The sequence below is a fragment of the Macaca nemestrina genome, chromosome 4 (genome assembly GCF_043159975.1).
Source record: "Macaca nemestrina isolate mMacNem1 chromosome 4, mMacNem.hap1, whole genome shotgun sequence".
Lineage (NCBI taxonomy): Eukaryota > Metazoa > Chordata > Mammalia > Primates > Cercopithecidae > Macaca > Macaca nemestrina.
The window spans coordinates 113,967,012-113,981,064 of NC_092128.1; the positions used below are offsets into that span (position 1 = coordinate 113,967,012).

The 14,053-nt window shown below is 39.1% G+C and overlaps 1 protein-coding gene across 13 annotated transcripts in view; it reads left to right on the forward strand.

Moving 5' to 3' along the window:
* The window catches only part of LOC105494192 (HECT, C2 and WW domain containing E3 ubiquitin protein ligase 1), a 468,767-nt gene that overhangs the window by 376,334 nt on the left and 78,380 nt on the right, over nt 1-14,053 (forward strand). For all 13 annotated transcript variants that reach the window (XM_011762396.3, XM_011762400.3, XM_024796674.2 and 10 more), the window contains one exon: nt 5,894-6,028. In XM_011762396.3, coding sequence (XP_011760698.2) covers nt 5,894-6,028 — 135 coding nt within the window. The remainder of the gene's footprint in view (nt 1-5,893; nt 6,029-14,053) is intronic.

Genomic DNA, 14,053 nt, shown 5'->3' on the forward strand with positions numbered 1-14,053 from the left:
AAATGATGGTATATAAAGGACTAGTGGTGAGTATTTAAATCAATCAAATACATAAATATAAATAAAAGTCATTGTTGTTAAAATGCTTTAAAACATATTGGAAAAGTCTAAATAAAATGTGTGAAAAGCTGTATAATACAAATGGAATAGTTGTATAGTAACAGTCTGGATCGATGTCACCAGACTGGAATTAAAAAAAAAAAAGTAAGGAAGTGAGAAGAGGGAAGATGAGCAGGGGAAGGAAGGTTATGCTGAGTTACTAGTTGGGCTCAAGGGGAATAAAACTGGATCGTTTAAAAAACAAAGGCTCAATATAGTAATTTGACAAGCTTAAAAGGCACCTCTTTGTACCATTTAAAATAGAATTTTTCTCTTCCAAATTCCTTCAAAAGATAAAATCAAACAAAATAGAGTTTGTATGACAAAACACAAAAAACTGCAAAGAAAATGGAAACAATAAAAGTTAAGATAACAAGTAAGTAAGTAAAGTAAAAAAGTAAGTAAAGCCAAGCATAACAGTTATGGCAACAGGTGGAAACATGATAAACTTATGTACCGAAAGGAAAACACTTTCAGCTTTGGTAACAAACAGATCCAGTTTACAAAAAGACATACCTAAGAGGTGATTTAGAAAGTTTAGAAATAAAAGAATAAATATTAATGTAGTATGAAGACAGTAACAGAAAAACCAGTGGTGCAGTATTCATACAATACAAAGGAGAGTTTCAACCATAATCCTTAAATGGGGGTCAAAGAAATATTTAATATTAATCAATGGCACAATTAAGATAAAGATATAATAATCATGTACCTTATGAGCCAAATAATAACATATTATATTAAATAAAGAAAAATCAAGGAGAAATGAAAAGAGATGAAAGAAATACAGTTGTAGTAGGAAAATGTGTTTTACATCCATCAGTTTGACAGATTAAATAGACAAAATAATTTGAGATTTAAACAATATAACTTTATGTGAATGAAACATATTGATTCTTTTATTAGAAATAAAGTTTACATGAGTGAACAAACAAAATGTGGTATATATCTGCAATGAAATGTTTGTCCTTACAAAGAAATGAAATTCAGACACACGCTACAACATGAATGAACCTTGAAGACATTATGCTGAGTAAAATAAGCAAGACACAAAAGGATAAGAGTTATATGATTCCACTCATATGAGGAACCTAAAATAGTCAAACTTACAGAGATAGAAAGTAAACCAGAGGTTACCAGGGGCTTGAAGGAGTAGAAAATGAGGAGTTATTATTTCGTGGATACAGTGTTTCAATTTGGGAAGGTGAGAAAGTGCTGGGGAAGGAGAGTGCCTATGGTTGCACAATCGTGAGAATTTATTATACTTAATGCCACTGAACTGTACACTTAAAAATGATTATCGTTTTACATATATTTTGCCACAACAACAAAAAAGAAAAAGGGCCCCCCAAAATAGAGTTGACAACTTCTTTTCATGATTATTTTTGTAAGTGGTGATATTCTACACTCCAAAGAAAACAAAAAAGCAGAATATAATCAGGTCACATCCTATGGTCATAAAGCAATAAAACTGAATTGTAGGTAAATTTAAGCACAATCATAAAAACAAAATCCTTGCCAGCTGGAAAGTAAAAGCAATGTTCTAGATGACTCTTGGATTTAAAATAAAATAAATACTTAGAAACCATTGAGAAATGTTGAAAATACATGTGAATAATACTTAATAAAATATAGAAAGGATATACTCAAAGACTTAGTAGCATTAGAGAATTTCAGTTGATTACTTTAGGAAATGTTTTTAAAAATTACTTGATAAAAATTACTTATTTATTTATTTATTTAGTGAGACTGGGTCTCGCTCTGTCACCTAGGCTGAAGTGCAGTGGCATGATCACAGCTCACTGCAGCCTCAACTTCCTGTGCTCCAGCAATCTTCCCACCTCAGTCTCCCAAGTAGCTGGGACCACAGATGCACACCACTACGCCTAGCTTTTTTTGGTATATTTTTTGTATTTTTTTGGTAGAGACAGGTTTTTGCCATGTTGCCCAGGCTAGTCTCAAGCTTCCAAGCTCAAGAGATCCACCTGCTTTGGCCTCCCAAAGTGCTGGGATTACAGGTGTGATGAATACACATTCATATTTTAAAAACAAATACCTTTGGTCAACTAAGAATGTAAATATGTTTTCGTGACCTAATAAAGCCTCCTTTAAAACAATGGACATCTTATTGTACAATTGGGCCTAGTAGTTTTCCCTTAAAAATCAAGAATAAGAAAAGATTTCAACCACCACTTATTTAACGTTGTTCTAGAAATACTCACCAATATTACAAAACAGGAGGTAAAAATGAAAGAGTCCTCCTAAAGAAGGAGACAAAATTAACATGATTTGCAATTAAAAATCAAAGAGGATATACTTAAAAGAGTCATTTATTTGATGGAAGCATTTAATGTGATGAGCAGACAAAAAGTAAATACACAAATAATAACTTTCCTGAGTACCAGCAATGAAGGGTTATAAAACATTATAGGAAAAGATGCACTCAGAATAGCAACAGACAATATTAAATACCTATAAATCATCTTAACCAGAAAGATGTGTCTTTCAGTAAAACAACTACAAAACTGTACTATGAAGAAAATTCTTTAATAGACATGTTCAGAAATGGGAAATGGTTACACAAACTCTCACAAGGAATGAATTCTCTCCAAAATCATTTGCAGTCTCAAAGTGATTCTAAACAAAATCCTGATAGAACTATTTTTGGAACTTAATAAAATTCATATTAGTTCCTCTGGAAAAATGAAAGCAAACAGACAAGAATATGTAAGAAAATATTGGAAAAGAAAGAGGAAACTTGCCTTACAGACGTTAACAATTGGAATAGTGCGGTACCAGTGAAAAGCCTCAGACCATTGGAACAAATAAAATATCCTGAAACAGACAGTAGTATTTATAAGAAGTGTATTTATAATAAAACAATAGGAAATGAATGATTTGGAAAAATGAGCTCTCTGATAAAAAATATCAAACTATAACTTAATATTATACCAAAATAAGTTTCAGAAAGGTGAAAGATTTAGTGTTAACGATTAACTCACCTAAAGCTAGAAAAATATACTTAAACACTTAACTGAGCCCTGGAGAGAAATGATTGAGAGATTTGAATATATAGGAATAGTAAAAATTCAGTGTATTAGAAAATAAAGCAAACAAAAATCAAAAGCAAATTTGAAAGCAGATGTATAACTTAGCACATGGATAATAAATAAGAAAACTTTAACATCCCAACAACAATAACAAAAAAGGGAACAGACATCACAGGCAATACACTAAGGAAGGAATTGACTAATTAGCCTATAAGAAAATGTTTTTCTTTTGTAAATTCCCTGGGAAATTGTAATTCATCATTATTTACCATGTAACGTTTCTAAGAGTTCTTTCAAAATTAGTATTTGTGAGAGAATTATAAAGAGGAAGATTCATGAACTAATGATAACATGATAAATCTGAACAACTGTTGTGAAGATAGTTTATTGGTATGGATCAATAATCATAAATATTTTTCTAACTTTAACCAAGTAATTAATTCAACTTTTAGAAATGCATACCAAAGAATTGCCACAGATACACAAATATAAGGAACCTATTTAATTTAATTTATAAACATCTCAGCATGTATTTGAATAATGAAAAGTCTATTTTTAATATTTATTAGTTTAGCTTACACTTGTGTGTTTAAAGTGCATGTTGGTGCATTTTGTTTTTTCCCATTCCCAGTTAAGTCTCCTTCCAGTTCCTTGTATTTTTTACATCACTAGTGTCATTTTTTGAGTCCTCTACCAATTTTTCAAGGGTATATCATCTTCAGTTCCAATTGAACATACAGCCCTTTTTGAATCTGTGTGGGTTGCTGTCTTGGGGAATTTTACTGCAAGTCACAAATATTGATTCTCATGATATTAGAAGTGTTGTTATTTACCTTTTTCCTGGGGGGTATATTTTTGTCTCAATAAACCACTTCCTGTATGAGTTTTTATAAAGCTCTTTAAACTTCTTGTTTACAATGACATCCAGTAGTTGAAATTATAAGCTTACACCTTCCAAGAATAATTTCTAAATCTGTATAAAATTTATTTAACTACTTTTGTCAGGTTAACCTAAAAATATCTAAAACTAGCATTGATTGAGGTCGTTTAAAGCTGATATGACTTCACCAAATGTTACTGTTCATTGAAAAGAGAGTAATTAAAAAGTTGTCTTATGGTACAAAGGGTTTGTTGGAAAAAAAAAAAGGTAATAATTTTCTTTTTTATGAGAGATAAATTTAAAGAGCAATGTTGCTGTATATTGGAATATATACAGTAATCAGACATGGCACAAGGATTTATATTCAAGAGTGTTTGGCCGGGCGCGGTGGCTCATGCCTGTAACCCCAGCACTTTGGGGAGGACGAGGCAGGCAGATCACCTGAGGTCAGGAGTTTGAGACCAGCCTGACCAACATGGAGAAACCTCGTCTCTACTAAAAATACAAAATTAGCTGGGCATGGTGGTGTGCGCCTGTAATCCCAGCTACTTGAGAGGCTGAGGCAGGAGAATCACTTGAACCCAGGAGGCAGAGGTTGCAGTGAGCTGAGATTGTGCCACTGCACTCCAGCCTGGGTGACAGGCAACAAGAGTGAAACTCTGTCTCAAAAAAAAAAAAAAAAAGTGTTCATTGAAGCATTATTTTAAAATAGTAAAAAACTCAAATGTCTGACAATTAAGAGTACTAAAATTAATTGTTATACTTCCATCAAACTTAATATCATGTAGTCATTAAAATTCTCTGTTAAAAGAATACTTAATAATTTAGGGAAATATTTACAAAATAGTAAGTGAAAAAATGTGGAGAAAATATGTATATATTTGTATGTACAGAAAAGAAAAAACCGAGGAGAAAAAAATCAAAATATTTTGGTGATTATCTTTAGACTCTGATATTTGGGGTGATTTTTTTTCTTTCTACTTTTTTATCTTTTTAAAGTTTTTTCTCAGTGAAAATATACACATTCTGTAATTAAAAAAAACATTTATCTTAAATGTAAATAAAATACTCTACAAATTAATTACTAGTGTTATCTTAACCCAGTAAAGAATCTATTGCTGTCATTTGCCATGTTGAATAAAGTATTATAGTCACTACTTAGAAACTCCATGAACCATGTAGAGTGCTTATCTATGACTGATACTGCTTCATTCAGCTACTGAGCAAACAGGCACAGTGTCCTGTTCCCCATCTAGATCAGTGGTCTCCAACCTTTTTGACACCAGGGACCAGTTTTGTGGAAGACAATTTTTCCATGGATGGCAGGGTAGGGGATAGTTTTAGGAAGACTCAAGCATGTTACATTTATTATCACTTTATTTGTATTATTATTACATAATAATATATAATGAAATAATCCTATAGCTCACCGTAATGTACAATCAGTGGGAGCCCTGAGCTGGTTTTTCTGTGATTAGATGCTGCCATCTGGGGGTAATGAGAGATAGTGACAGATCATCAGGCATTAGATTCTCATAAGGAGTGTGCAACCTAGATCCCACACATGCGCAGTTCACAATGGGGTTTGCGCTCCTATGAGAATCTAGTGGCACTGCTGATCTGACAGGAGGTGGAGCTCAGGTAGTAATAATGCTCACTCGCCCGTGGCTCACCTCCTGCTTGCAGCCTCCTTTAGCCTGAACTAGATAGATGAGTTTTGAGTAGATTAAAAAAGGAAGTAGGGTGTAGGGGAGGCTGGGCAGAAATAAACCTGAGGCTTGGGCCCTGTAGCACTCCTGTATATTACTGACTCCATTTTGGCCTTTTCTCACACATGGTGCTTTTTTCACTGGTCTGTTTACAGTCTTTTTTCGTGGACCACAACAGTCGAGCTACCACTTTCATTGACCCCCGAATCCCTCTTCAGAACGGTCGTCTTCCCAATCATCTAACCCACCGACAGCACCTCCAGAGACTCCGAAGTTACAGCGCTGGAGAGGTAACCCTCCCTACACCCCACCCTACTGTTCACCGGTCACAGTCTCTGCCTCTTCCATGGGGACAGAACAATTCTTTAGTGGTTAGGATCTAGGGTTGCCTGTGCTGGAAGAGACTAAGCCATATGCGCCCTGCTCTGTAGAAGAATAATGACTGGGATGCCCTCTTAACACCCCAGACCTTCACCCTGTCTCTACTAAAAAAAATACAAAAAATTAGCCGAGCGTGGTGGCAGGCACCTGTAGTCCCGGCTACTCGGTAAAAGGTAACTGTCTTCAGTTACCTTTTCTGCCTTGCCTTTTGTCCCACACAATCACCACTACTAAAAACCTGTCTAGTTGAAAGGAAACTGAAAATGCAATGTCGGGAGATCCCTACACTTATAGCTGGAGCTGTGCCTCCTGAGGCCTGTCACGTGTGAATACATGGAACTGCTATGTTATGTCTGACTAACTTTAAACTTCTACCTCTCCATAACATCCTAGAAAATACTTCAATAATGTATCCATGGACTAGAAACTAGGGGAAATTAACCAGGCCACAGGAAGTGGTGCTCTATTCCTACTCTATTCCCACTCTACCATGTGCTCTTTCCTTGGCAGCACTTTGTGGCTACCGTGAAGGGCTAAGCATCACTTCATTGCTTTTCTGAATTAGTATCTATATTCCATACTCTTCCTGTCCTTCTTTCTTGAGCCAAAACTCAAAACATAGCTCTTTGTTTGCTCCTGATCACTTCCTGACAATATCATGAGCAAATGTCTTTTTAGGTCCTAACTGACATTTCCCAAGTATCTGTGCCTTCTTTTTGTGGAAACCACCAGGATCTCAAGAGATGTGGCCTCTGAAAACTACTTCCCACAAAACAGCTTTTAGAATTGGATTATAATAAGGTTAAAAAATGAAAAACATGGTGTAGGAAGGAAAGGAATATATGTGTATGTAGGTGAGGGAGTTTGTGTGTGTGTGTGTGGGTGTATGCATGTGTGCGTGGGTGTATGCATGTGTGCGTGTGTGCATGCATATGTGTGTGAGTGTGTGTGTGTATATGGAGAGAGAGAGAGAGAGAGATACTTATATCCCACAGTGAGTCATTCCAGGGAGAGCCAGGGAGTTTGTCTCCAGAGAAACTGGGAAGATAACAGTTCACCCTGCAGCCACCTCCTCCAGATAGCAAACATAAGTCTCAAGGGAAGAGCCTATTGTTGATGTATTGGCACCAGTTATTTACCACTGTTTCAGGAGTCCTCTGCATGCTCTGAGAAACGTAACTGTTTCCAACCAGTGGCATTCATGGCTTAATGCCAGTGTGATAAAATGAATTTTTTTTCATGGAGCCGTCTTAAGTATCATTGTTTCAGGAGACTGCTGAAAGCATGCTAAATCTTTCTTTCTTCATATACATAAGGTATATGTGACCAGGCAGAGAGGAAGTACTACACATCCCTGAGCATTACATGGGTGTCAGGATTTGCTAGATGCGGATGTGTTCACAGACTACAGAAAGCAATGCCCCAGCTTCCCAGTTCAACATGCATAGTCTCTCTCCCTGGTGGCATTCCTGTAACACTCCACAAACTACAAGGTGGATTGTCTTGAGATTATAGGGAATAAATTCAAAATTCTTCATGAACTTGAATATACCATTTAAATTTACTTAAAACGTTCAAGTTCTTTAATCTCATTAAGAGAATTTCAGTATCCACATAGGGTAACTACATGTGATAAAGTAGCTGAGTACTGCAGACAGATTCACTGCCAATAAAACAAAAACTTCAGTTGTGCAAGATGAGTTCCCTAAAATACAGATCTCTTACAATGACAAGAAAATAATCTGAAATGTAAATATTTAAAACCTTTCTAACTGAAATAACAAGACTGAAACCATGGACACCACTTGCATTACCTGTTTTAAAACATGTGTTTGATGGGATTGAATAGCCCAAATAGAGTGAATTTAATATCATTTAAATCATTAATATCATTTGCCATAACATGTATGGCAAAGTGCCATCTGTATCAGTTAAGATCTAGCCGGGGCCGGGCACGGTGGCTCACACCTGTAATCCCAGCACTTTGGGAGGCCGAGGTGGGCAGATCACGAGGTCAGGAGATCCAGATCATCCTGGCTAACACGGTGAAACCCCGTCTCTACTAAAAAAAATACAAAAAATTAGCTGGGCGTGATGGCGGGCGCCTGTAGTCCCAGCTACTCGGGAGGCTGAGGCAGGAGAATGGCGTGAACCCGGGAGGTGGAGCTTGCAGTGAGCTGAGAGAGTGCCACTGCACTCCAGCCTAGGCAACAGAGCGAGACTCCATCTCAAAAAAAAAAAAAAAAAGAACTAGCTGGAGGACTCTAACACATACGATGAAAGGGCGTTGCTGTGCAATAGCCATCTGTCTGCTTCCTAATGCATCCACCCTGACTGTTCGTCACATTTCCAAACCTCATCCATCCCTGTGCCCATCCTCTCTCTTCTGGTAGCTTTTGACTGACACAAGGGGACACTAAGAAAAGCAAGAGAGAGAGAAGCCAAGAGGCAGAGGGTATCTGATCCAGAGGCAGTGCACCAGAGAAAACAAAGACTCGGCCTCTAAGAAAATAAATATGTGGTTCCTCCCACTGCAAGAGCCCTCAGCCTAGGGACAAGGAGACAGAGGGACTCTGGTATCAAAATAGAGGGGAGTGGGTGGTAGGAAATGTTGACTGCATTTGCTGTGATGTGATTTTGCTCAGTGAAAATTGATTCCATGCTTGGCTTGCTATGAGCACTGTGGAATGCAAAGTATGAGACAATCCCTGCCTTGGAGAAGTTTGTATTCCATTTTTGAAGCCAGGCCAAAAATACATACAGAGTTAAATAACAAGAGAAATCAGAATATGGTTGAGTGGCAAGAGAGATGTTAGGATAAGTGCCACAGAAGTTCAAAAGAAACCAAAGAAAAGTATCTTTTAAAATAAGGCACCTGGCATGCCTGTAATGCAAACACTTTGGGAAGCTGAGATGGGAGGATCGCTTGAGCCTAGGAGTTTGTGACCAGCCTGGGCAGCATGGCGAGACCCTTTCTCTACAACAAATTTAAAAATTAGTCGGGTGTGGTGGCTTGCGCCTGTGGTCCCAGCTACTTGGGAGGCTGAAGTGAGAGGATGGCTTGAGCCTGGGAGGTAGAGGCTGAAGCAAAATGTGTTCACACCACTGCACTCCAGCCTGGGCAACAGTGCAAGACTCTGTCTCAACAAAACAAAACAAATAATAAAATAAAATAAGGTACCTGACTCGAACTTGAAAACTGGTAGAATAGCTACAAAGGATGGGGAAGGGAAGCCTTACAGAGCACAGCCTAAGCAAAGGTGCAGAGGTCGGATTGAGAAAGGCTCACAGAGAGACAGTGACTAGTTCAGTCTGAGCTGAGCAGCAGGTCCCCGCTTGCTGTGCCTTGGTTTTCAGAAAACTTTAGTGCCGCATGGAAGAGTTGGAACTTTTTTAAGGGGCCACTGAATGAATTTGAGGAAAGTAATTGAATCAGCCATTGTTTCAGGGTGAAATAATCTCTAAAACACATTTTGAGAGATAAGGAAAGACTCTTGGCATTTGGGGCAGGACAATTCTCTGATGTGTGGAATCGTCCCATTACATGGCAGGACGTTTTTTTCCTGACCCCATCCATTAAATGTCAGGAGTGCCCCCACTTCCCTAGTCATTATGACAAAACAAAAACAGAACAGCCCCCCAGCACTTCCACACACCCATAGATGGTAGTATTACCCCAGTGAAGAACCATTGCTTTACAGTCTAGTAAACTGAAATACCAAGAGCTCACTTCACACAGGGAGTTCAGGACCACAGCTCAGGTTTCCCAACAGCCATCCATGCAAACTCATTTTTTTGTTGTTGTTGTTGTTGAGATAGAATCTCGCTCTGTCACCCAGGCTGGAGTGCAGTGGCACAATCTCGGCTCACTGCAACCTCTGCCTCCTGGGTTCAAGTGATTCTCCTGCCTCAGCCTCCCAAGTAGTTGGGATTACAGGCATGCACCACCATACCTGGCTAATTTCTGTATTTTCAGTAGAGATGGGGTTTCACTATGTTGGCCAGGCTGGTCTCGAACTGTTGACCTCAAGTGATCTGCCTGCCTCAGCCTCCCAAAGTGCTGGGATTACAGACGTGAGCCACCACGCCCAGCCACAAACTTATATTTTTAAAAGAAGACCATGAAAGCCAAGAAGAGGAAGGGCTGTGGCAAAGAGGGATTCGAGAGAGGCCTGCTGGAGACCACTGCCACAATCAGATGGAAGGGGATGAGGCCAAGTTGAGGTGACAAAGAGGGAAAACAAAGGGCAGCCCGTGGGGAGAAGCCTCAAGGAAGTCGGGGGGTGTGGAGGAAAAAGTCACTAGGACTTCAGTCTGCAGACAGGCATTCCAGCTCCAGCATGTCCACAGAAGAGCTGGGTATCAATCATTGTTCATTCCTCCCCTGCTAGGGACCCCAGCTTCCTCTGCAAATGGGTGACCACTAATGTGTGTTCCAGCTCTGTGATTCTCAGAGTCTGTGGGGCTTGATTCCACGTCTTCAGGACCGCGTAACTATGAGTCCCATTAACAGCACAGAGCTAAGAGGAGCAGGAAAGGCAGGAGGGGAGGATGGCAGGTTTGTCTTTAGGCAGGTTGATAATGTGTGTGAAAATAGCAGGATAGGCCGGGTGCGGTGGCTCAAGCCTGTAATCCCAGCACTTTGGGAGGCCGAGGCAGGTGGATCACGAGGTCAGGAGATCGAGACTATCCTGGCTAATATGGTGAAACCCCGTCTCTACTAAAAATACAAAAAACTAGCAGGGCGTGGTGGCGGGCGCCTGTAGTCCCAGCTACTCGGGAGGCTGAGGCAGGAGAATGGCGTGAACCCGGGAGGCGGAGCTTGCAGTGAGCCGAGATCACGCCACTGCACTCCAGCCTGGGAGACACAGCAAGACACCGTCTCAAAAAAAAAAAAAAAAAGAAAAGAAAATAGCAGGATATCTGATTAGATATGACAGTTCAACAGATGGAAATATGAGACTCAGGAATCATCAATGGGTTATTTCCACAATCCGTTGTTTTTCTGTGTCCTGTATCACAGGCAACAGGGAATTAAGCTATAGGTATTTCTTAGACTACAATTTACAAGTGTGGGTATTTTCTGTTCACCTACATAAGCCATTCTCTTGAGTGTTATTCAGCAGTTGATTTTTTATAAATTGCATGTAAGGACAAAATTAAAGTGAGTTTCTATATTAAGGATCCTAAATGGTAAAATGTTTTTCTCCAAACCCCAATGGCAGATTATTAATAGAAACATTGGTAAAAATCTTTTGGATTGTCCTTTACCTCACCTGGAAAATTTTCAGACAGATTCCTGAAAGCAGTTATTACAAATAGAGGATTTATACGTAAAAAGATAGTTACTTGACACTTTGACTTGCATTTTAATGCGGAGGCACATCTGTCTGCAATATATTCAAGCACCAGCAAAGTAGGACTTACCGCTCCTCAGAATGTGTGACCAGAATAGGTCACAGATAAGTGGAGTGCTATGAATACTGGATCCCATCTTAGCAAAGAAATCATAAAAGGGTAACACATTTGCCTTGTCTACACTGCAATTCCTAATATAAGTTGACATCAATAAGGAAGGATAAGCAGAGCACATACTTTTCATTTCTTTTGCCATCTTATCTTGGTCAGGTTAGAAAATCGTTAGTCATAGAAAATTTCTGGAAGGTACACACCCAAAAAAAAGCTTCACAGTGACTGCCTCAAGACAGGGCAAGAGTCTAACAGGGAAGAGAAACCTGCTTCTCACTTTAGAAGCAGAAGTCACTCTTAGTCATTCTTTGCCACGAGCTTCTTTGATGGCAAAAGTCATTTCATTGGCTCTGGTGACATGGAGGAACCTTCATTCAGGAAGCTTGCTTTTGGGGAGAGTAATCACTGCATTGCTTCTTAAAATCAGTCATTTTCCTCTTGGTTCAATATAACCTGCATTTGGTCACAGGTTTGGCTGGAAGTTTGTAAAATTCAGACAACTTTGAACATAAACTTTTTAATTACAGTTATACATCACTGAACAGCAGGGATACATTCTGAGAATGTTGTTGTTAGGCAATCTTGTCATTGTGGACATCCTAGAGTGCACTTACACAAACCTAGATGGTACAGCCTACCACACACCTAGGCTGTACCGTATGGCCTATGGCCCCCAGGCTGCAAACCTGTACAGCATATTAACTGTACAGAATCCTGTAGGCCGTTGTAACACAATGGTATTTGTGCCTCTAAACATATCTAAACGTAGAAAAGGTGAAGTAAAAATACAGTATGAAAGATTTTTAAAATAGTATACCCGTATAGGACACTTACAGTGAATGGAGCTTGAAGGACTGGAAGTTGCTCTGGGAGAGTCAGTGAGTGAGTGACGGTGAGGCCTAGGACATTACTGTGCACTACTGTAGAATATAAATACTGCGCACTTAGGCTACACTAAATTTTTTTTATTATTATACATTAAGTTGTGGAGTACATGTGCACAATGTTCAGGTTTGTTACATAGGTATACATGTGCCATGTTGGTTTGCTGCATCCATTAACTCGTCATTTACATTAGGCATTTCTCCTAATGCTCTCCCTCCCCCCACCAACCCCACTACAGGCCCCTGTGTGTGATGTTCCCCTCCCTATGTCCATGTGTTCTCATTGTTCAACTCCCACTCATGAGTGAGAACATGCGGTGTTTAGTTTTCTCTTCTTGTGTTAGTTTGCTGAGAATGATGGTTTCCAGTTTTATCCATGTCCCTGCAAAGGACATGAACTCATCCTTTATTATGGCTGCATAGTATTCCATGGTGTATATGTGCCACATTTTCTTTATCCAGTCCATCACTGAGGGGCATTTGGGTTGGTTCCGTTTTTTTTCTTTTTTTTTGAGAATGAATCTCACCTTGTCTCCCAGGCTGGAGTGCAATGGCATGATCTCGGCTCACTGTAACCTCCTCCTCCTGGGTTCAAGCGATTCTCCTGCCTCAGCCTCCTGAGTAGCTGAGGCTACAGGCACACACCACTACACCCGACTAATTTTTTGTATCTTTAGTAGAGACGGGGGTTTCACCATGTTGGCCAAGCTGGTTTCGAACTCCTGACCTCGTGATCCACCTGCCTTGGCCTCCCAAAGTGCTGGGATTACAGGCATGAGCCACCGTGCCTGGCCTAAATTTATTTTTTTTTAAAGCGATTATACCATGATGTTATGACAGCTATGACATGACCAGGTGATAGGACTTTTTCAGCTCTATTATAAGCTTATGGGAACACCATTGCCTATGCATCCATTGTTGACTGAAACATTGCTATGCGGCACATCGCTATATGAACGATAAGTAATGAATGCAGAATGCAGACACAGATGGAAAAGCATAATTCCCCATCTGGAGACACTGGTACACATAAACATAAAGACATTAGATCATGTTGTCTATGGTTCTATATCCTAGTGCCTCGTAGACAATTTCCACACCATTAACATTTTTCTGTAATGTTTTATCACATGGATCTACCATCATTTAACGCAAGCCTTTCTTGAACATGATGTTTATTGCCTGCTTTTAATTATAAAAATATTGAACAACTCAAATATCTCTCTTTTGTTTCCTTCAGATAATTCTGACAACTTTGTTAATGATCCGTTTTCAGAACACAGAAAGAATCTAGAGATGAATGTAAATTCGTCCTTTGAGCCCTTCCTGTGAACTTGCTACATTTTTTTTATCATCAAGTCTCCAGTGTTTGCAGAGAGAGGGTTAGCTGATTATTAACCCAAATTCAGTCTAAAACATACAATTTTCAATCACAGCTTTAAGGAAACCCACAGGGGTACATTCCCAAACTGCAGCGCTGAAGAGCAGCTTGTTTACCAGTTGCTGAAAACTATTTTCTGAGGATATCTATTTTGTTTTGTCTGGAGAGCCAAATGTTTGAAGTTTTCACATTTACAATTA